The sequence below is a fragment of the Aureococcus anophagefferens genome (assembly GCF_000186865.1).
Source record: "Aureococcus anophagefferens unplaced genomic scaffold AURANscaffold_6, whole genome shotgun sequence".
In the NCBI taxonomy this organism is placed as follows: Eukaryota; class Pelagophyceae; order Pelagomonadales; family Pelagomonadaceae; genus Aureococcus; species Aureococcus anophagefferens.
This window is the reverse complement of record NW_008705566.1, coordinates 2,521,666-2,542,804: the sequence shown is the minus strand read 5'-3', so window position 1 is coordinate 2,542,804 and position 21,139 is coordinate 2,521,666. Positions and strand designations below refer to the sequence as shown.

At 70.8% G+C, this 21,139-nt stretch overlaps 4 protein-coding genes across 4 annotated transcripts; 2 read left to right on the top strand and 2 right to left on the bottom strand.

Moving 5' to 3' along the window:
• Window positions 1-1,975: 1,975 nt before the first annotated feature.
• Window positions 1,976-4,867, bottom strand: AURANDRAFT_63315 (hypothetical protein; the record flags this gene model as incomplete). Its single annotated transcript, XM_009037419.1, has 3 exons — window positions 1,976-3,584; window positions 3,633-3,729; window positions 4,516-4,867. The coding sequence occupies 3 exons, from the start codon at window positions 4,865-4,867 to the stop codon at window positions 1,976-1,978; spliced, it is 2,058 nt and encodes a 685-aa protein (XP_009035667.1).
• A 543-nt stretch (window positions 4,868-5,410) lies between these two features.
• On the top strand, window positions 5,411-6,097 carry AURANDRAFT_63314 (hypothetical protein; the record flags this gene model as incomplete). The annotated part of the gene is made up of 1 exon (XM_009037463.1): window positions 5,411-6,097. The coding sequence occupies one exon, from the start codon at window positions 5,411-5,413 to the stop codon at window positions 6,095-6,097; it is 687 nt and encodes a 228-aa protein (XP_009035711.1).
• A 1,595-nt stretch (window positions 6,098-7,692) lies between these two features.
• AURANDRAFT_8764 (hypothetical protein) lies at window positions 7,693-7,968 on the bottom strand (the record flags this gene model as incomplete). Its single annotated transcript, XM_009037162.1, has 1 exon — window positions 7,693-7,968. A coding segment is annotated over one exon (276 nt), but the record flags the coding sequence as incomplete, so codon positions are not given.
• Window positions 7,969-9,723: 1,755 nt separating this feature from the next.
• Window positions 9,724-20,241, top strand: AURANDRAFT_71393 (hypothetical protein; the record flags this gene model as incomplete). Its single annotated transcript, XM_009037464.1, has 3 exons — window positions 9,724-16,476; window positions 16,728-18,011; window positions 18,812-20,241. The coding sequence occupies 3 exons, from the start codon at window positions 9,724-9,726 to the stop codon at window positions 20,198-20,200; spliced, it is 9,426 nt and encodes a 3,141-aa protein (XP_009035712.1).
• Between the last annotated feature and the right edge of the window lie 898 nt (window positions 20,242-21,139).

The following is a 21,139-nucleotide window of genomic DNA, read 5'->3' as shown; positions in this document are numbered from 1 at the left end:
AGCCTGTCAATCTGAGCAGTCCAGGCGGCCATCTGGAGGACCAGTAGGCCTTTCGGGTTGACACCCTCGCGCGGACGCAGACGCGCGCGCCGCCGGACCCCTACCATCAGCTTACGAGCCTCGGGCAGGAGAAGCCGAAGGGCGCGACCCGCGTGGCGTTGTCCGACCCGTCGAGGATGGCGAGGAGCCGCGGCAGCGCGCGGTCGAGGTCGAGGTCGTCGTTGAAGTTCGCCTTCCAGGCCTTGCGCGGGATCTTCGCCGGCCGGCCCGTGCGCGGGTCCGCCATGGTCCCGTTGTCGCAGCGGAGCGTGCCCGAGCACATGGCGACGATGTGGTAGTTCACGCCCGACGCGTGGTGGAGCGGCGGGCCGTCGGCCATGAGGCTCAGGCACGCGTTCGCCCGCGAGACGCCGGCGTAGTTGTCGGCCATGGACGCCGCGCCCGCGGGCCCCGTGCGCGAGTAGGGGTGGCAGCCCTCCTCGCACGTCGACGCGCAGAGCGGCGTCACCTCCACGAACGTGGAGCCCGGCCGCATGAAGACCGCGTTCGCCGTGTTCGACCCGAAGGGCGCGACGAAGACGTCGGACCCGGCGAAGAGCTCGATCTGGGCCCGCGGGTCGCCCCGGGCCATGCGCTGGACGACGGCCGTCGCGCCGAGCCTCCGCGTCGCGGCGCCGACGTCGCGGCTCTTGAAGCGCCGCCGGTTCGCGTCGCCGCGCGTGTAGACCGTGACCGTCCTTTCATTTTTCCGCGCCGGCGCGCCGCCGAGGACGCGCTCGAGGACGCGCCGCCGCAGCGCGGGCACGGCCCGCAGCGCGTCCCAGCCGACGTTCTCCGCGAGCCGCGACTGCGCCCGCACGAAGAGCTCGTCGACGCAGAGCGGCCGTTGCACCGTCGTCGTGCCGCCGCCGCCGGGCATGGCCGCGTTGTCGACGAAATGGAGCGGCGTCGGCGTCGTGCCGTTGAAGAGCGCGTCCGTCACCGTGAGCGTCCACGAACTTTTCGGGTCCGCGACGGCGCGGTCGAAGCTCGCACGGCCGCCGAACCAGTTGACGTCCGCAATTAGCAAATCCAGCGGCGCCCGCTCGCTCAGGGCGAAGACGTCGAGGATGCCGTTGTAGAGGTCGTGGCCGATGTTCGACGTCAGCGTCAGCGCGGCCGCGCGGCCGACGCGCGCCGCGCCGGCGACGGGGTAGGCGCCGGCGCTCGCCGCCGCGCAGGCGCCCGTCACCGCGGACTCGAGGAACCGGGGCACCGACGGGTCCGGGCAGGTCGCGAAGGCCGCCGGCGTGTGGCAGGTCGTGAGCTCGCCGCAGAGCTGCGATGCGACGTCCTGGGCGCCGTGGATCGTCGCGCCGACGGCGCAGGCGCCGCCGTCCGTCTTCGGGTGGAAGCAGACCTGTTTCAAGACGACCATGTTGCCCGCGGGCGCCGCGGCGGCCGCAGCGACCAGCGCGGCCGAACGGACGCCCATGCTGCCCCACTTTGAACTTGTTTTTGAAGTTTTCGAAGCTGCCCATCGGCCACCGGTCGTGCAATGGAGGACGCGGGGGGTTCGCGTCCGGGCGTCCGGGGTGTCCGGCCGGCGTCCGGGCGCGTCCTGGGCGCGTCCTGGGCGCGTCCGGGCGTCCGGCGGGCGTCCTGGGGGCGTCCAGCAGAGGCGTCTGAAGGTCGTCTGCAGAATCTTAAAAACGCCGTGGGAGCTCGGGGCCGCGCGCCGCGGCTCGCGCGTCGTAAGACGCAGTGCAAGCAAGGCGCTCAGTTAGTACGGCCCGGGGAAAGGATGGGGCGGCGGCGTGCGCGGTACCGGAGAGCGGCGGGGGGAATGCGGGGAGGGGTTGGTTCGGGCGGGATCTAGCGGGCCGCGCGCTTCACACAGGCGGCCGCGTTTCTTCGGTCACGTCTTCGAGCCGGTTCAAGACGAGGTCTCGGGCGGCCCTCGGGCGGCCTGCGCGCGTAGCGGTACGCGCGGCCTTCACTTGGCCCGGCCGCGGCGCTTGCGGGGGAGCTCGTCGACGAGTTCTTCGTCGTCCTCCGGCGGCGGCGGCGGCGGCGGCGGCTCGACGCGCGCGCGCAAATTCTTCTCGGGCGTGGACCCCGCGGGGCGCGTCGTCCGCTTTGCGACGACGCGCGCGCTGACGCGCGTGGGGGCGACGTGGGCGACGCGCGGCGCGGCCGCGGGCTTCTTCGCTTTGGGCGCGGCCTTCGCCGCCGCGGGCTTCGCGGCGGCGGGCTTCTTCGCCGCCGCGGGCTTCTTCGGCGCCTTCGCGCTCGCCGCCGCCGGCGCCAGCGCGGAGCCGGCGAAGCGCGCGTCGTCGGGCTGCACCAGCGTCTTCTGGTACGGCTTCTCCGCGTTGTCGATGTGATACTGCTTGACCTGCTTGAGGCGGCGGTCCATGACCTTGCGCGTCTCGATGGAGAGGAAGGGCGCCTGGCCCTGCGAGTGCATTAAACAGGACAGCATCTCGGCCTTGGCCTTGGTGGCGCAGGCGCCCGACGCCCGGGACGCGTCGAACGCGTCGACCGCCTGCGCGAAATCATCACCAGACGCCGCATGATGCTGCGCGAGGATGCTATCGATGGCGTCGCGTTCGATCCAATTGCTCAGGATGAGCTGCTCCTCCGCGTAGTCGCGGCTGACGATCACGCCGCCGTCCGCGCAAATCTTAACGACGCGGCCGAGCATCTGCTTCGACGGGCACCAATTGAGAGACCGCAGCGTGCCGAGGCCGCCGCCGTTGCCGCGGGGCGCGCTGGGCGCCGGCCGCGACCGCTCGACCTGCGTCACGCGCTCTTCGCGCACGCGCTCTTGGCGCACGCGCTCTTGGCGCTGCCACTCGAGGATGAGCGCCCGCGAGTTCTCGACGTTGCCGCCGGTGTCGCGCAGCGCCTGCAACACGTCCTCGCGGTCCTCGTCGGGGAACTCGGCGAGGAGCACACGGCGCGGTGCCCCGGACGCGCCGGGCTCGAGCGGCGGCTCGACCTTGACGCCCTCGACCTTGACGCCCTCGACCTTGACGCCCCCGGCCTTGGCCGCGGCGTCGAGGCGCTGGCGTCGGACGTTGTGCGACACGCGCGAGATGGGGTCCGAGCCCGGGTGCGCGCGCGGGCGCGGGCGCGGCGTGTCCTTCTTCGGCTTGAGCGACGGCGTCTCGTAGAGCTGCCCGAGGCCGAAGTCGTCCCAGTCGTCGTCGTCGCGGACGCCGTGCTGCGCCGCGGGCCGCTCGCCTAAACACACGATGTCGTCGCTGTCGATCGTCTCGTCGTCGTCGTAGCCGCCGTCGAACGCGTTGTCGCTGTCGGGCGTGCCCCCGGTGAGCTGGTGCGTGAGGTGGGCCGCGCGCTCCGGCGACGGGCCCTCCCGCTCGACGACGAGCAGCACGTTCTGGAAGGCCCCGCCGAGCACCTCGGAGCACCGGGCCTGACGCTCGACGCGCGGCTCGTCGAGCGCGGACACGTCGAACGTCGAGAGCTTGACGGCCACGAGCTCCCGGTGGCGGAGCACGCCGGTGTGCTCTGGGAGTGGGAGGTCGTACACGAGGTGCAGCATCACGTACACGTCGCGGCGGTCCTCGGCGAAGTACCTACGCGCGGGGGACGGGGAATCGGATGCGCGCACCGAGCGGCCGGACGCGGCCGCGGGCGTGACGACGTGCTTGAAGTAGTCGAAGCCGCAGTTCAGCAGGTTGGTCACGACCTCGCTGTAGCGCTTGTTGCTGTTGGGGGTCCCTATAGCATAGACATGCTTGGAGGCTTGCTTCCTCACCCATCCTTTGCTATAAGTTATTTCTTTGTTGCGGATGCCCGTCGCCCATACCTTCTGTTCCGCCGTCGCGTTGTCATGCGCGAGGTAGAACTCTGCCTCCATGCGAACACCATCCTCGACGGCAGCCTGTACGGCGTTCCAGTTCACGAGGACGCCCTTGACATAATAGCGGAAGGACTTGAGGAAAAGGATAACGGCGGTAACCAACGAGAGTGCAGGATTGATGTGGGAGTTTGGGGAGCCGCGTGTCGGCCGGGGGTCGAGGGCGGCGGAAGGGCCGGGGATGGGGAACTGGAGGTTGCTCGTCGGGGTGCTCATGTCGCTCGCGGTGTGTCTCGCCGTTTGCTTGCTCGCTGTCTCGTCGGCCTTGCTTGCCCTCGTTTAGCCTAACTAGGGCGCTGGTTGGCGACAATCAGGCCCGATCGCCAGGAGCCCAGGCGGCCGGGCCGCCCCCGGGGCAGCCGCGGCGAGCCATGCCGGGCACCGAGTGCGCGACCCCAGAACGACCAGCCTCGTCGCCCACGCGGCTGACGCCGCGACTTAACTTCGCGCCTAGTAGTCCAGCGACGCGAAGTGGTCGCGCTCGACCGCGACGGAGTCGCGCGAGTCGAACTCGCGGGCGTCGCGGTCCTCGGAGCGCGGCGAGACGCAGTCGAGTAACGTGCCCCCCGAGTCCGAGTCGTCGCTGGACGAGGAGGCGGCGGAGGCGGCGGCGGCGGGGCAGGCCGTGCCCTCGTCGCTGGACGAACAGCTGCGGTCCCAGTAGTCCAGCGCGCTGTACTCGTTGAGGATGGAGTCGACCGCGGCGTCTCGTTCAGCTTTTGTCGCCTCGCCGCCGGCCGCCTGCGCGTAGATGCGCGCCAGCGAGATGACGTGGTAGTTGTCCTCCGCCAGCTTCATCGCCTGCCATATGTTCTTGAGGAACATCTCGTGGTTGAGGCCCGTATTGTCCGCCTCGGCCGCAGCAGCTTGCATGTCGAGGAACGCCTGCTGGTTCGGCGGGCAGCGGGCTTCGTTGAGCCTCTCTTGGGCGTCCTCAATTGCCATCATTATTCCATTTACTTGCTCCTTGTCGAGCACGATGCGGCTGCCGTCCCACATGGTCCGCGCGGAGGCTCTGGCGTTTCGTGGGCGGCAACTGAGCATGTTGCATTTTTCGATGCCGCGGGGCAGCCCGTGGCCGTTTGCTAAAGTCCGCGACGTCGCTCGCTCGCAGCTGGGGGGCGCCGCGCGTCGTTTATCGCACCTCGCTTCGGCTTCTCGAGGTGCGTCTCGCCCGACGCCCGTCGCCCGACGCCGCGTCGCGCCAGACGACGCCCCGCAGCCCAGCGCCCCTCGCAGGTCATGCCGCCGCCCAAGAAGCAGAAACGCGACAGCACCTGGGCCGTCCCGCCGACAGTCTTCGACGACATGACGTGCGGGGGCACGTGCCAGGCGGCCACAGGCTACCCGAGCGGGCATCTCGCGTACGTATGGAACCAGTACTGCCAGTTCCTGGAGCCCGTGAATTGGCGGCCGTCCTGGTTCATCTGCCGGCACGGCCGGAGGTATACTCAGACCGTCATCCACTTCTATTTCGTTTTTGTTTACATTCACTGTTACCCGCGCCAGGAGCAGTGCCCCTCGGTCCTTCGGGCCCGAGGGATGGAGACGGGCCTCAGCCACCGGTCGTTTAGGGAGAGCGTCATGCCGGTCGCGCTCGCGCTCGCGGTGTGTCTCCGGGAGGTCGTCTGGAGCGACAGGCTCGACCCTTTTAACCACCACCCGTACTTCCCGGTAGGCGTCACGACCATCTGGGACACAGTCCCGCTCTACGTCGCGACGCCCGACGACAAGCGCCAGGAGAGGCTCATCTACCAGCCCAAGTACAAGAACTGCGTCTTCAAGTTCGAGGTCGCCGTCACCTTTTCCATGCAGATCGTCTACTTCAGCGGGCCGCACCTCGGCACCGCGAACGACAACGATATCTTCAACCAGGGCACGCGCCTCGGCCAGCACGTGTTCGAGCCCTACGAGTACGGCCTCGGGGACAAGATCTACCAGACGGCGGAGCACATCCTCGCGGGGCACCGCAACCCGCCCGGCGGGTCGATCACCGACGCCCAACGCGACGAGAACGACAAGCTCGACTTCTGCCGGAGCAGTGTGGAGCGCGTCTTCGCCGCGCTCACCGACCACCGCGCGTTCCACAGTCGGCCTGGCTTTCGTGGGACCCTGGAAGCCCTTACCGCCTTTGCCTACATCACCATCCACGTTACCGCCGCCCTTTTCCGCCACCAGCCCTCCCGCCGGCCCGCGAAGCATGGGCCGTGGTCCCATGACTGGCGCTGAGCACGCGCGCGCGCGCTCTAAATATGCTTCACCGCGACACATCGGGAAAATCGCAGCGAGTACTCTGGACGCCTCGAGCGCTGCTGGGCGCGTCCGGGGCGCGTCCGGGGCCCGTCCGGGCGTCCGGCGTGTCCGCCGGGCGTCCGGGCGCGTCCGGGGCGCGTCCGGGCGCGAACCCCCCGCGTCCTCCAATGCCTCGCCCCAAGCCCGACAATGGCGCGGCACCGTCGTGGCTGCTCGCCGCGCGGGAGCGCCTCGCCAAGGAGGAGAAGGCGGAGTCGTCGAAGCCGAAGCGGCGCGAGCGACCGAAGAAAGGCGGCGGCGACGCGCCGCTGAAGCGCAGCGGCAGCGCGTCCATGCCGCAGATCGGGCTGCGGCAGCCCGCGCGGACGCCCGGGGACCTCGCCGCGCGCCTCGACGCGATGACGCAGAAAACGGGCAGCCCGAAGAAGGGCACGGCGGGCGTCGCCATCGCCGCCGCGCGGACCACCGACGAGCTCGCCGCGCGGCTCGACGCCGTCACGGGCCGCAACAGCCAGTCGCCGAGCCGGCGGAGCCCGTCGCCGCGGCGCGGCGCGCCGGAGGCGAAGGCGTCGAAGCCGCCGCCGTCGCCCGTGACCCGCGACGACGACGAGCCCTTCGACGCCGAAAACCCCTGGAAGGCCATCGACGAGGTCTTGGCGTGGAACGAGGCGGAGAAGAAGTCGTCGGCGGCGGCCGGCGCCGCCGCGCGGCTGCCGCCCCAGTTCGCCGACGCCCGCGCCGACGCGTCGGCGAGCCACGGCGCCGGCGGCCTCGAGATGCCGTCGCAGGACGACCTCGAGGCCGCGGCCGCGGCGTGCGCGGCGTTCGACGAGAACGAGGCCGCGGAGGCCCTCTCCGACGCCATCGACGCGAGCAAGATGCTCGCCATCGAGCGCCGCCTCGACAAGCACCTCGCGACCAAGGTCGCGGACCGCGTCGAGAACGTCTTCGAGGCGTCGCGGCTCCGGGGCCGGACGTTCAAGACGCGCGCGCTCAACGCGGCGTCCGACCGGGTCCGAGTCACGGACGCGGCCTTCCTCACGGGCCAGTCCCCGCGCGCGGACGTCGACGACGACGGCGACGGCGGCGACGACGCCGACGCCGACGCCGCGGCGCGGCTCGACGCGATCCGCGCGAAGAGGGCGGAAGGCGCGAAGGCGCTCCGCGCGCAGTGCGACGCCGCGCGGGAGCGGCTCCGGGCCGCGCGCGACGTCGCCGCGGAGAAGCTCCGACTGGCGCGGGCCGACCGCGCGGAGCCCAAGGCCGCCGCCGTCGACGACGCCGAGGGCATGGAGATGCCCGAGTAAAAGATTGGACTTCTAATTAGGGTCTTGCTCACGAGTGGTCTACTCAGGTCTCGGACTATCATCCTGGTCGTCCTCGTCGAGGCGCGCGTGCGACTCCATCACGGCGTTCCGCGGCATGCCCGATCTCCAGGACGGGTCGTCGGCCGTGATCCGCAGATGGAGGGTGTCGGGCAGCGCGCGCCAAAGCGCGACGTCGTCGTCGGAGAACGCGTTCGCGCGGCCGTCGATCCGCTCCATGAGCGGGCCGCCGACGCGGCCCGGCGGGCCCGCGAGCCGGTTGTTGTTGATGTACAAGATCTTCAGCTGGGCCATGGCGCCGAAGACGTCCGTCACGGCTCCTTCAAAGTCGTTGCAGGACACGTTGACGACCTCGAGCTTCTCGCACGCCGCGAGCTCCCGCGGAATGGAGCCGGAGAGCGAGTTGCGCTGGAGCGTGAGGATGCGGAGTTCCCGCAGCGCGCCGAGCTCCTTGGGCACCTCGCCGACGAGCCCGTTGTCGAAGAGGTTCAGCACGCGGAGCCGCCGGCAGTGGACCGCGCCGTCGTTGACCATGAGCTTCGCCAGCGACCAGCCCGCGAAGCGCCCCGTCTTCAGCGGCCGCGGCGCCGTGGGCCCGCCGAGGCAGACGTCGATGAGCGGGCAGGGGTCCCGCGTCAGGAGCGCCGCGATGCGCTCGGGCGCGTTCTCCGCCACGAGGTTCGAGATGTTGGAGTGCAACTTGCGGATGATGCCGCGCTCCGCCTGCTCGAGCACGTAGTCGTTGAGGTCGCCCTCGCTCGCCGCGGTGTGGTCCTCGCGCGCGTCGAGGACCCGCACGGCCTCGTAGAGCGTGTGCAGATCCCGCTTGAGCTCGTGCAGGGGCCGGAGGTGGATCTGGATCTCGCAGATCAGGGGCGGCCCGCCGTCGTCCAAACCCTCGAGCGCGACGCTCAACAGTAAATCCCGGTTCCCGCCGGACACCTCCGCGTCCCAGGCCTCCGTGAGCCGGTCCTTGACCCGCAGCACCGTGCACCTGGACGCGCGCTGCCCGTCGTCGACGAGGAACCGCAACGCGTCGAGCACGCCGGCCACGTCCTCGAAGACGAGCGTGACCCGCGCGGCGTCGAGCAGCCGTAGAAACGACCCGTCGTAGCCCTCCTCGACCTTCTCGAGGCACCGCGAGATGCCCTTGGGCGCGCACTCGACGACGCGGCCGCCGCCGCCCGCCGCGGCGTTGGCCGCGTCCGCGACGGCGCGGAGCGCCGGCCGCGCGTTCGCCGCGCGTTCCAAGATCGCGAGGAGCGTCGCGAGGTACCGCGGCTCCGCGCCCGCGAAGGGCGGCGCCTGCGCCAGCGGCGCCGGCGGCGGCGGCGCTTTCGCCGCGAGGGCCAGGATCTCCGCCTGGGCGCCCGCGAGGTCGGACGCGCACGTCTCCGCGAAGACGCGGTCGTGCTCGTCGACGCTCTCGAGGAGCGACGGCGTGTAGCGCTCGATGGTGTCGAGGCGGAGCCGCTTGTAGCGCGCCTGCAATCGCTCCAGATTGGCGCTGGCGGTCTCGACGTCCGCCGCGAGGCCCGCGGCGGTCTCGTCGAGGAGCCGCTTGTGCGCGAGCGTCATGTTCTTCTCGTGCGCCGCGCGCCGCTCCGAGAGCTGCGCGAGCTGCGCCTCGAGGGAGCTCTTCTTGATCTGCTTCTTGACGACGGCCTTCTGCACGGCCTCGACGGCCTCGACGCGCACGGACAGCGGCACGGCGTCGTGCACGTCGCCGCCGTCCGCCGCGGCCGCGGCGTACTGCGCGATGACGCGCCCGACGCTGGACTGCGGCTTCTTCTTCGGAGAAGCGGGTCGCTTCTTCACGATCGACTCCGCCACGTGCCGGAGCGGGTCCGGGTGGTCGAGCCGCGCGGCCTCGCGCAGGAAGCCCTCGAGCAGGGGCCGCGCGTCGTCGTGCTTCGAGAGGTACTTGAGGAGCACGTCGTCGTCGGCCGACGACGACCCGAAGAGGTGCACGGACGACGCGCCGCCCATTCTTGCCGAGCCGGTGGGCGGATTCTCACGAGCAGCCCGGTGTGCAGCTAGCAGGCGGATTCTTTAGCGGGCAGCCCAGACCCTCATCGTTGCGCCGCAGGCTGGGAATGCCGCGCAAACATTCGATGAATGAATTCAACGTGGGCTCGAAGTATTGTTATTGATGCTAATCTTGAAGGCTGTGCAAAAGCTGCGAACTGGCTGCCCAAAAGCATGTCATCGTTGCTCTCTCTGCTGCGATCCATGCGGGCACTTCGGAAGCGTTGGTCATCTTAGCTGCCGCGATCGATGATCGCGCTCTCCTTGCTGCTCCTCGCGAGCGCTGCCAGCGCGCAGATTTTAGTCGTCGATTTCAACAACGGCGACGCGGCCGAGTCGTCGGGCAGATCCGCGGACGGCGGCCTCGACGGCACGGTCACCGATGCGACGGTCACGATCGGCCCGGACGGCAGCGGCGCGCTCTACTTCGACGGCGTCGGCGACAACTCGGTGATCTTCCCCGCCGCGGCGACGGCGACGATCGGCGGGACCGCCGCGCGGACCGTGTGCCTGTGGGCGGACGTCGCGGAGTTCAACGGCGGCGCGCTGTTCACCTACGGGACCCACACCGTGAACGCCGAGTTCGGTCTCGGCGTGGGCACGACCACCGGCGACTTCGTCGCGCTGACGTCCGGCGAGCCGAACCTCGAAGCGACGGACGCCGCGCACCGCTCCGGCTGGCACCACTACTGCGCGACGTTCGACGGCGCCGGGGGCACGGCGGCGTCGCTCGTGACGGTCTACTACGACGCGGCCGTCCTGATGGAGTCGACGACGCCCCTCGACACGGGCGCCACGTACCCGCTCTACGTGGGCAACCGTCCTCCCACGGACTCGGCGTCCGCCGGCGCGCCGTTCATCGGCAGCGTCGACGACCTCCGCGTCTACGACTACGAGCTCGCGGCCGACGCGATCTACCAGTTGTTTACGGCGACGCCGGCGCCCGTCGCGTCGCCGACGCCCGCGCCGACGCCCTGGCCGACGCCCTGGCATCCGACGCCCTGGCCGACGCCGGCGCCGACGCCGTGGCCGACGCCGGCTGACCGGCCACTGCAATATGAAACGCCGTCTCCGAGTTCCTCCGGCGCGTGCCTCTGCCACGGCGCCGAGTTCCTCCGGGGCGTCGTCATCCCCGGCGACGACTGGGCGGGACGCCAGTGCGACAGCGAGGAACTCAGCTGGGCCTGCCTCGCCGACGCCGACGAAGGTGGGCGCCTCTATTTGGCGGAGGCCTGCTGCGGCACCAATACGTCCTGCGCCGCGGCGCCCCAGGTCGCGAGCGCCAAGTTCGGCGACTCGGGCGCCGTCGTCGTCGTCGAGCTCGACGCCGCGAGCGACCGCGGCGACTACGGCGGCGCGACGTTCCCGTGCGCCGACGCCGTCGAGGTCTTCGGTTGGGATTCGACGCGACGCCTCGACGACACGACCTGCGTCTTTCTGTCGGACTCTCAGTTCGAGATGGTCTTGCCGTCGACGTCGGCCGTCGTCCCCGGCGACGCCGTCGCGCTGTTGGTGGACGCGATCGGGCCCAAGGCGGGGGAACCCTGCGGTTCCAATGCCTGGTCGACCCGCGCGACCGTCGCCGCCCCCGACGACCCGCCCGAGGTGCGCCTGGCGCTACCGGCGAGCCCAGTGACCGCGGCGGCGTGCGACGGCCTGACTTTGGACGCGTCCGCGACGTCCGGCGGCGGCGGCCGGGGCTTGGCGTTCGAGTGGTTCGTCGACGGCACATTCGCGGGCGACCGGAGCGTGCTCGCGGTCCCAAATCTCGATGCCGGCGACTCCTACGCCGTCGCCGTCGTCGCCTCGAGCTTCCTCAACGTGACGGCGCGCGCGGCGCTCGTCGTCAACGCCGTCGCCGAGGCCCCGCCGACGGTCGAGGTCGAGGGCGGCGCCGAGGCGTCCATCCGCCGCTGGCAGGCCCTATCGCTCTTCGCCGTCGCGGCGCCGAGCGCCGGCTGCGGCGGCGAGTCCATCGCGACCTACGCCTGGGAGGGGCCCTTCGAATCGACGTCGCGCGACCCGCGCTACTTTTCGCTGCCGCCGTCGACGCTCGCCGCCGGCTCGACCTACGCGTTCGTCGTCACGGCGACCGACGACCGCGGCAACTCCAACACCGCCACCGCGACGGTCGAGGTGCGGCGGTCTGGGGTCGTCGCGGCAGTCGACGGCGGCGACCGGTCCGCGGCCGCGGGCGAAGCCGTAACGCTCGACGCGTCGCGGAGCCGCGACCCCGACGACGAGACGACGACGCTGCGCTTCGCCTGGACCTGCGACGGCCTGCCCTGCGGCGACGGCGCGTCGTCGTTGGCCGTAAACGCGCCCGCCGCGGGCGTCGTCGCGACCTACGCGGTGCTCGTCGCCGCGGCCGACGGCCGAAACGCGACGGCTTCGTGCTTCGTCGCGGGCGCGCTCGCGAAATCGCCGCCGACGCTCGCGGCCGCGGCCCCGGCGGGCAAGGTCGACCCGTCGTCGCGGCTCAAGATCGCGACGACCGTCTCCGGCGCGTCGCCGGGCACGACCTTCGCGTGGAGCCTCGAGTCCGGCGCGCTCGAGGACGGGTCGCTCGACGCCGCGGCGCTCGCGCCCCTCGTCGTCGAGGCCGAGGGCGACGCGCTCTCCGTGCCCCTCGTCCTCGCCGCGGGGTCCCTGACGCCCGGCGGCGCCTACGGCTTCCGCCTCGCGGCTTTTGACGACGACGACCTCGTCGCCTTCGCGTCCGTCGCCGTCGTCGCCAACGCCGCGCCGACGTCCGGCGGTTTAGACGTCGCGCCGCCGGCGGGCGCGACCATGGACACCGTCTTTCTCTTCGCCGCCATGTACTGGGCCGACGACGACGCGCCCCTGACCTACTCCTACTTCCAGCGCGCGACGACGCTCGCGTTCGGCACGTCGAGCCCGCACTACGAGACGTTGTTACCTGCGGGCGAACGGACGTGCGCCGTCGACGTGGCCGACGCCTACGGCGCGACGGCGTCCGCGGAGGCGCTCGTGGCCGTCGCGCCGTCGCAAAAGAACGCGTCGGCGCTGCGGAACGCGTCCCTCGAGGCCATCGACGCGGCCTTTGGCGCGAGCGACGTCCAGGCGGTCTACGCGTCGCTCAACATCGCCGCGACGAACGAGGTGCTCGTCGACGGCGGCGACGCGTCCGCGCCCTGCGGCGGCGACTGCGGCGCGAGCGAGTCCCGCGGCGCCTGCGCCTTCTACGACGCGAACGGCGACGCCGCGGACGAGGCGCGTGCGAGCTACGCGGCCTGCGCGTGCGCCGCGGGCTGGGCCGGCGACGCCTGCGGCCTGTCGCCCGACGACGCCGCGGCGACGGACGCGTACCGCGAGTCGCTGCTCGTCGCCCTCGCGGGCGCCAGGGACCTCCAGGACCCGCATTCGCGCGACGCCGTCGCGCAGCAGGCCGCGACCCTGGAGGGCCTCACGGCGCCGCGGCTCTCGGACGGCGGAGCGCGGACGGCGCTCGACGTCGCCGCGGCCGTCGCCGCGGATTGCCGCCTCGCCGGTCTGGGCGAGGGCGCGCGCCGCGACGAGACCGCGGGCGCCGTCGCCGGGGCGCTGTCGAACCTGGCGACGGGCCTCGACGACGTCGCGTCCGCGGACGCGTTCGCCGCGGCCGTCGACGCGCTCGCCGCGGCCCTCGTCGACGGCGCGGCCGCGGGCCAGTTCGCCGACGTCGCGACGTCGCCGCGCGTCGCCGTGTCGTCGCGGCGCGGCGCGGCGTCGACGCGCTTCCCCGCGCTCCTCGACGCTGACGCGCCGCGCGCCGCGCTCGCGCTCGAGGCCCCGCCCTGCGACGACTACGACCTCAGCCTCGTGTCGTTTTCGACGAACGTGCGGAAATCCGCGGCGACGCCCGTCGACTCGGCCGTCGTCCGCGTGCTCTTCGACGACCGCTGCGGCGACGGGCGGCGCCTCGAGGGGAAGAAGGCGACGTCTTTCACGCTGACGCTGCCCGGCGCCGGCAACGGGAGCGCCTGCGCGTCCTTCGACGCGGGCGGCGACGACTGGGGCTACGACGACTGCGTGTTCGTGGAGAGCACGGACGGCAACGCGACGTGTCTCTGCGAATCGAAGGCCGGCGCGGACTATAGCACGACGAACCTCGAATACTACCTCGACGCGCTCAGCGCGCCCATCACGCTCGGCACGCTCCGGGACAATCCCGTCATCCTGACGACGCTCGGCGTCATCGTCGGGCTCTGTGTGATCGCGATGGTGATCGGCCGCTATCTCGATCGGCGCGACGCGGCGCGCGCGGCGGCGCTGCCCGCGCGGACGCCGCTGCGGCACACGACGACGTCCTCCGCGGCCTCCGACGCGAAGCTCAGGAAGCAGACGGCCATCAACGTCTCGGCCGGCATCGCGCGGGCGTCGCTGCCGGACTTCGTGCTCGGGTTGCACGACGCGCCTCGGTTTGGCGCGCGGCTCATCTACGAGAACCACAGCATCATCTCGCTCTTTAGCGTCTTCGACGCGAACCTGAGCCGGCCCGCGCGCGCCGTCGCCGTGCTCTTCAACATGGTCATGATCCTGGCTGCCGAGGCCATGGCCTTCTGGATCGAGTACCCGCTGGGCTACTGCGAGGACGTCGACGAACGCGACGCGTGCCTCGACCGGAGCCTCATGTACGACGAGGCCTGGGCTTTCATGTCCGGGCGCTCCTCGCCGCGGCGCGGCTGCGAGTGGCGCGACGTCGTGACCAAGGAGGACGGCCACCGCTGCGAGCTCAGGGTGCCCGACGGGCTGAGCGGCCGGTCGCTCTTCCTCGAGCTTTTGGTCGTCGTGCTGACGCTCCCGGTCATGAAGCTCTTCGATTATGTATTTGTACGCTACGTCATGGCGCCGCTGCAGAAGTCCCGGGGCAAGGTCGAGCCCGCGCCGGCGGAAGAGGCGGGCGACGTCGACGACGCGCGCGCGGCCGTCGCGCGGCTCCGCCAGAATTTGGGCCTCGCGCCGTCGCGGCCCGCGGACGCGCTGCGGCCCACGGCGGACGCGGTCTTGCGCAAGGGCTGCCAGGAGTGCCTCGTGCCCGTCATGCGCGCGCTGCACGCGCGCGGCGTCGAGCTCGAGCACGCCTTCGACGCGCTGGGCGACCGGCGGTCGCGGCGCGCGCTCCGGCGGCTCCGGCGGGACCTCGGGCGCAAGTGGGGGCTCCCGCGGACGGACGTCAAGGGCTTCGCCGCCCACGCGTGGCGACGGCGGGAGGTCGCGCGCTTCGCCGACCGGGCCTACCGGCGGCTCGTCGGCAACGTCGGTTTGGCCGCGCGCGCGGACGGCATCTTCGACGGCCTGCCCGAGCCCTACGACCGGTGCTGCCTCTTCTTCGAGCTGCTCCGGTGCGACGCGCTGACGCTCGTCGAGCGCGGCATCGTCGAGACCTGGGGCGAGAAGCTCGGCGGAGAAGAAGTGAGTGTGACGGCCGTGTCCCTGCCGGCGAAGGCCGCGGGCGTCGCCGCGTGGCTCGCGGCCTTTCTCTACCCGGTCTACTTCGTGCTCCAGTTCGCCCAGGCTTTGGACGACCGGGGGGAGACGGGCTCGGAGCTCAAGCGCGAGTGGTTCCTCGACACGATGCAGTTCTTGGTGTTCTGCTACGTGACCATCGAGCCGTTGATTATCTTGATCACGCAGGTCATGGTGCCCCTGGCCGTCCGCGACAAGCTCCTGTTCCTGGAAAATCCGGCGAACAAGCGCGTCGCCTACCGCACACCGCTGCGCGTCGAGCCGTCGGTGCTCGTGGACCTCGACCGCGTGGACGCGTTCGGTGCCGTCGGCGCGGACGTGCCGCGGCGTCTCGGCGAGGCCCGGGACCACCGCGCGGCCTTCGCGTCCGCCGCCTGTGAAGAGAAGGAGGAGGCGCCGTCGGCGGACGGCGCGCCGGCGAAGGACTCGACGCGACCGTCGCTCGGCGGCGCCGTGCTCGAGCAGTTCGTCGACCAGGAGGAGTCGGGCGCGCTCCGCGCGGCCGCCAGCGAGTTCCGCGCGTTCCTGGGCACCGCCGGCGAGACCCGGGACCTCGACGACGCGCACCGGGCCCGGGGCGGCGCCCAGTCGCTCTGGGCATCGGGCGCCATCGTCGCCTTCTCGCGCGCGGTCGTCTTCCGCCCCGCGTGGTACCAGCGGCTGCTGGGCTGGACGGGCGCGCTCATCCAGTCGCTGCCGGAGATCCCCCGGGACACGTTCCTCGAGGAGTACATCGCCGTCGTCGTCTTTGCGTTGATTGGCTTCGTGCAGAACGACGACCGGGCCCGGGCGGTCTTGAATTCGATCAATTCGGCGATCCCGGGCGCGGTCGTCGTGTTGGGCTGCATGGCGCTGTGCTTCTTCATCGTCGCCGGCGGCCTGCTGGCCATCGAGGTCGTCGAGAAGGCCGACGCGGCGCGGGTCGTGGCCGTGGAGGGGCATGAATTAGGAGACGAAAACCTGGACCTCGAGGAGCGGCTGCACCGGCACCGCGTCCGCGAGGCCGCGGAGGCCCTCGAGAAGCTCTGGGCCGACTACGAGCGCGCGGCGGGCGCGCCGCCGTCGCCGCGGGACGCCTACAAGACCGCGACGGTGCCCTCGGCGCGGACCCTGGACGCGTTCCTGACGGGCTTTGTGCCCAACGCTACCAAGAAGCCGCCGCCGCTCGTCTTGACGGCGTCGGAGCTGAGTCTCGGGCTCAAAAGCCCGGAGACGCCGAACCAAGGGTTCCGCAAGGCGAAAACCGGTGATCTGCCGCCCCTCGACGGCGGATCGGACGGTCCCGACGCCCCCCGCAAGGCGAAAACCGGTGACTTGCCGCCCTTCGACGGCGGACCAGACCGCAAGGCGAAAGCCGGCGACCTGCCGCCCCTCGACGGCGGACTAGACGGTCCCGACGCCCCCCGCAAGGCGAAAACCGGTGACCTGCCGCCCTTCGAGGGCGGACCAGACGGTCCCGACGCGTCCGAGGCGCGCGACGCGGAGGGCGCCGAGGCGCCGGCCGCGACGCCCCCCTCGTCCGCCCGCGAGGTCGTCCATCTCCAGAAGACGGGCTCGGACTACATCGACCGCGGCGACGAGCCGGACGCCGCCAGGCGACGGGGGATGATATAACTGTGTTTTGTGTGGAGTTGTCTGTCGAGGACATCGGACTTCAAGTTGCAGGCTTCGATCCGACGCGCCCCGAGTTGAAGAATCAGAACTCACGAGCGGAAGCAGCAGCTCCGCCGGCGCTTCTGCGAGCCAGTCGTCCCACGACCGCTCACACGCCCCGTAATCGTCAGATCTCGTCCGCCCGTACCCGTCGTCCATTCATGCGTCGCCTTCTCGCCCTGTTCGTCGCCTCGGCGGCGGCGCTCGCGCCGCCGACGAAGCCCGTGACGCCCTTTCACGTCCACGTGGGCGGCGGCAAGCTCGGGTTGTCGCTCGTCGTGCCCGCCGTCGCCGCGTCCGGCGTGAACTTCGCCGTCGTCGACACGCCCAAGGATCCCGCGTGGGCCGCGCTCGCGAAGGGCTCAGAATTCCCGGTGCGCGTCAACGGCGTGGAGATCTGCAGACTCACGGCCGTCGGCGACGGCGCCCGCGCCGGCGGAGGAAATCTCGTCCTCTCCGACGACGACGCCACCCTCGACGCGCTCGTCGCAAAGGCGACGACGCTGTCGTGTTCGCTCGGCCCGTCGCTCGGACCCGTGATGACGAAGCTCCTCAAACACACAACACACAAACCCATCCTCTACGCCTGCGAGAACGACCACGACGCCGTCGCGGCCCTCACGCAGGCCTTGGAGGGCACGGCCACGGTCGTCGACTGCGTCGTCGACCGCGTGTCGACGGATCGCGCCGTGACCGCCGACGGCGTCGCCGTCACCGCGGAGGCCTGGCCGGGCGCCATCGTGCCCCTCGACGCCGCGGTCAACCGCGCGTCGGCGCCGCCCTTCGGGTCGAAGTTCGGCGCGGAGATCCTCGCGCCGCGGTCGAGCGCGGCCGCGCGCTTCCTCAGCGATCGCAAGCTAAATTTGGTCAACGGCATGCACACGACGCTGGCCTTCGCGACGATCCGCGACGCCCACGCGGTCGTGCCCGGCGACCTGCATCTGGCCAAACCATCCTCCGCCGGCATTATCACGCGCGAGATCTGGCACTGGGCTTTGGCGCGCTGCGCGATCCTCGTGCGCGAGCACGGCATCGACACGATCAAGGAGGTCCACGGCCTCGACGACGACGACGCGGCCTTCGACGCGCTCACGGCCTACGCGCGCCAGGCCCTGGAGCGGTTCCAGCTGACGGACGACACGGTCGCGCGCGTGCTCGGCGGCGGCGTCGCGAAGCGCTGGAACGGGCGCCTCGCGGTCGCGGAGTCGAACTTCCGCCGCGCCGTCGCATCGGAGGACCCGGACGTGTGGCGCTTCCTCGCGCGCAACGGCGCGAACGGCGGCGGCGTCGCGGCGGGCATCGCCAAGCTCGTCGACGACACGACGGAGGCCTGCCTGATCGACTACGAGGCCACGGGCGGCGACGACGACGCGTGCGTCCGCGACGCGATCCCCATCCACGGCTCCTTCCCGACGGTCGCGGCGCGGGGCAAAACCTCCGCGGGCGTCAAGACGATGTCCCGGTGACCTCTCGAGGGAACTTCCGAGAACGCGCCAAGTAAGATACGTGCCCGGCAGAGCTCGCGAGACGCCCCCAATAGGCGTCCCCTACCATCGCCGACCGAGGCGTAAGTCGAGGCGTCGACAGCGTCGACCGGCCGCTCTGAGGCGAAACTCGGCGAGTCCTCGAGAGTCGGGCGGCGTCGTGGCAAGAGCGATATTATACAGAGAGCGCGACGACACGAGCTCCCGCGCCTCTTCACGCCCCACGCCGAGGCCTCGCGGCGTCGCCGAAATCTCGGCGCTCCGCTACGAGCGAGTCTAAAGCAAGTGCTATGAGCGGCGAAAGCGCGGAGGAATCGATCGCGTCGGCCTCGGTGCTCGTCGACGGGTGCCGCGTGCCCGAGCTCGAGGATAAGGACGGGCCTCGCGACTGGGACTGGTTGGCGTGGACGCTTCCGGAGCGCGAAGTCGCGAGCGTGCGGAATTGCGATAACCAGCACCAGCGCCTCATCGCGACGACGACGGGGGACTACTTCGAGATCTTGCTGACGAACGAACTGCCTGAGGATCCCAATCGGAGAAACAGGCTCCGATTCTCGACGTACGTCGACGGCGTCCCGATAAGTAAATTGTTGATGCGTGCCCAAAGAGAAAGGGTTCTCGAAGGGCAGCAGCTCATCGCCGGCGAGCAACGCGGCGTTCGCCGCATGCGCTTCGCGCCGCTGCGGCCCGAGAGCTCCCGCGAGGGGCTGGCGGAAGCTCGCTCGTCCCAGGCGGGCAGGATTGACATCATCGTGCGGCAAGTGTTCGGTGCACGTTACTCCGTCTCCAAGGGGGACACGTCAGCATTCGCGCCGCCGCCCGACACGTCGCTCGCGGCGACGCTCGGCAACGCGGAGAAAAAGCGCGTTTTCGGCCAAGAGGCCGCCTTCGACGATAAAGTCGAGATCAAAGAGTCAAAACGTGCGTGCCGCAGCGACTACGACCAGGACAACGTCCTCGCGACCTTCTCCTTCCGCTACGCCGCCATCGAGGGACTCCAGATCGCCAAGACGAACCCCAAGGCCTGGCAGGACTGGCAGTGGCACCAGATCGAGGCCGCGCGCGTCGCGTCCCGCGAGCTGCGCAAGTCGCTCCGCGGGGGCTTCGCGGTCACGGAGCCGCCCTCGTACTTGTTCTCGTCGCGGCTCTCGCCGCTGGCGGGTGCGGGCGCGCCGCGCGCCGTCGGCGACGCGGCCGCGCTCGACGCGGCGCTCCGCGGCGAGGGCTTCAAGCTCGCGGGCGAGGCGTCGTCCTTCTTCGCGGCGTGCTCGCGCCAGCTGTGCGGCACCGCGGGGCTCGCGGGCTACGTCGAGCACGCCGTCATCGAAGAGCTCGTCACCTGCGAGCGCTTCCCGCGCGAGCGCGCGGACCGCTGCTCCGAGGACGACTTTCAAAGGCAGCAGGGCTTTTATTTCGACGACGAATACGGCCACTTATTTCGGAGCTCGAGGTCACCCATCAAGACGGCGAAAGAATGGCTCACATTCGTCCAGGCTCGCCGCGCGGCGCACGACGGCGCGATGGCGGCGAACCAATTCTACGACGACGACCTCGCGCGCAGCAGCGACCCGCCGCCGCTCGTGCCCTTTGACCACGTGCTCGTGCGCGCGGCCCAGGGCTCCGACGTCGACTACGAGGGCGTCGTCCTGGCGGCCGGGTCCACGGATACGGAGGTCCGCGTCAAGGAGGTCGGCAGCGCGCGCACGGAGACGCTGAGCCGCAACTCGAAGCGTCTCGGCGCGGGCCTCGCGAGCCGCCGCGGCGCCGCCGTCGCGGAGATGCAAGTCGAAATCTTCGCGCAGGCCTTCTCCAATGTGTTTGGCGTCATGCTCTACCTCCTCATGGTCGCCGGCGCCGACAAGAAGCTCCGCGTCGTGCGCGTCATGCCCCGCCCGGGCCGCCGCGTCCTCATCAACGGCATCGCGGTGGCGCACCTGGGCGGCGCCTTCGACTCCATCGAACGCCACAACGAGATCATCGAGATCCAGTCCGGGGACGAGAGCGACGAAGACGACGCGCCGGCGCCGCCGGCGCCGCCGCCGCGGAAGAAGTCCCGGACCTCCAAGTTCGCCAAGTTCAAGGCGGACCCCGGCGCCGTCAAGAGCGAGCGCCGCGCGTGAGAGCGCATGCGTACTGGCATCTGTAACTACACCCTCCTACGACGAGGCCGTTAGCACCAGTCCTTACTCGCGTGCCAGCCCTGGAGCACGTGCCAGCACGGGAGGCGCGCGTGGCTCTCCCCGGGGGTCCAGATGTGCAAGGTGAAGTTGCCGAGGCTCGACAGCAAGCGGCGGCTCTTGCCGGGAACTCCGACCTCGGGGGCGGTGCAGTTCTCGAAGTGGACCTGATGCTCGAAGCCGAAGGTCTCGATGTCTTCGCCGATGGCCTCGAGCGTCCCGAGGCTGTGGCCCACGTAGAACGGCGTGACGCACGAGATCACGGTGCTGGCGCCCAGCCCGAAGTACACGCCGTCGTCGTCGGCGTCGATGGTGACCATCTCCGTGCAAATATGCATGAATCTTTCATCGGATTTCCGGACCAACGCGATCGACACGAAGAGATGCTCCGTCTTGTCTTCGGGGGTGACGTAGTTCCCCGCTCCTGCCTCCTCCCCCCTCGCGTCGCCGTCGGCGTCGATCCTGAGCGGCAGGAACGCGGCTTCGGCCTCCTCGGCCAGCTTGATCAAGAATCGATCGCCGAGATGGTGCTGCTCCAGTTCGGCCGCCACGACGAAGACGCCCTTCGACGAGTGATTGAACTTGATCAGCGCGAGGTACGCCTCGACTCCCGGGTACCGCGGTCCGAGGAAGACGTGGCCCGGCTCGGCGGTGTGTCGCCACGACTCGTGGTGCCCGGTCCAGAGATTGCGCATGCGACGACACGTTTCGTAGGCGGTCCCCGGCACGCGCACGGTGCCGTCGGTTTCGGGGAAGCACGAGTCCCGGATCCGCGACCAGAGCCGTTCGCCCATCGCTTCGCGCGACGTGGACTTGGAGCAGCGCGCGAGACGCCCGAGCTCCGCCGGGTTGAGGAAGGTGAACGCGTGCTCCGTCGCGCCG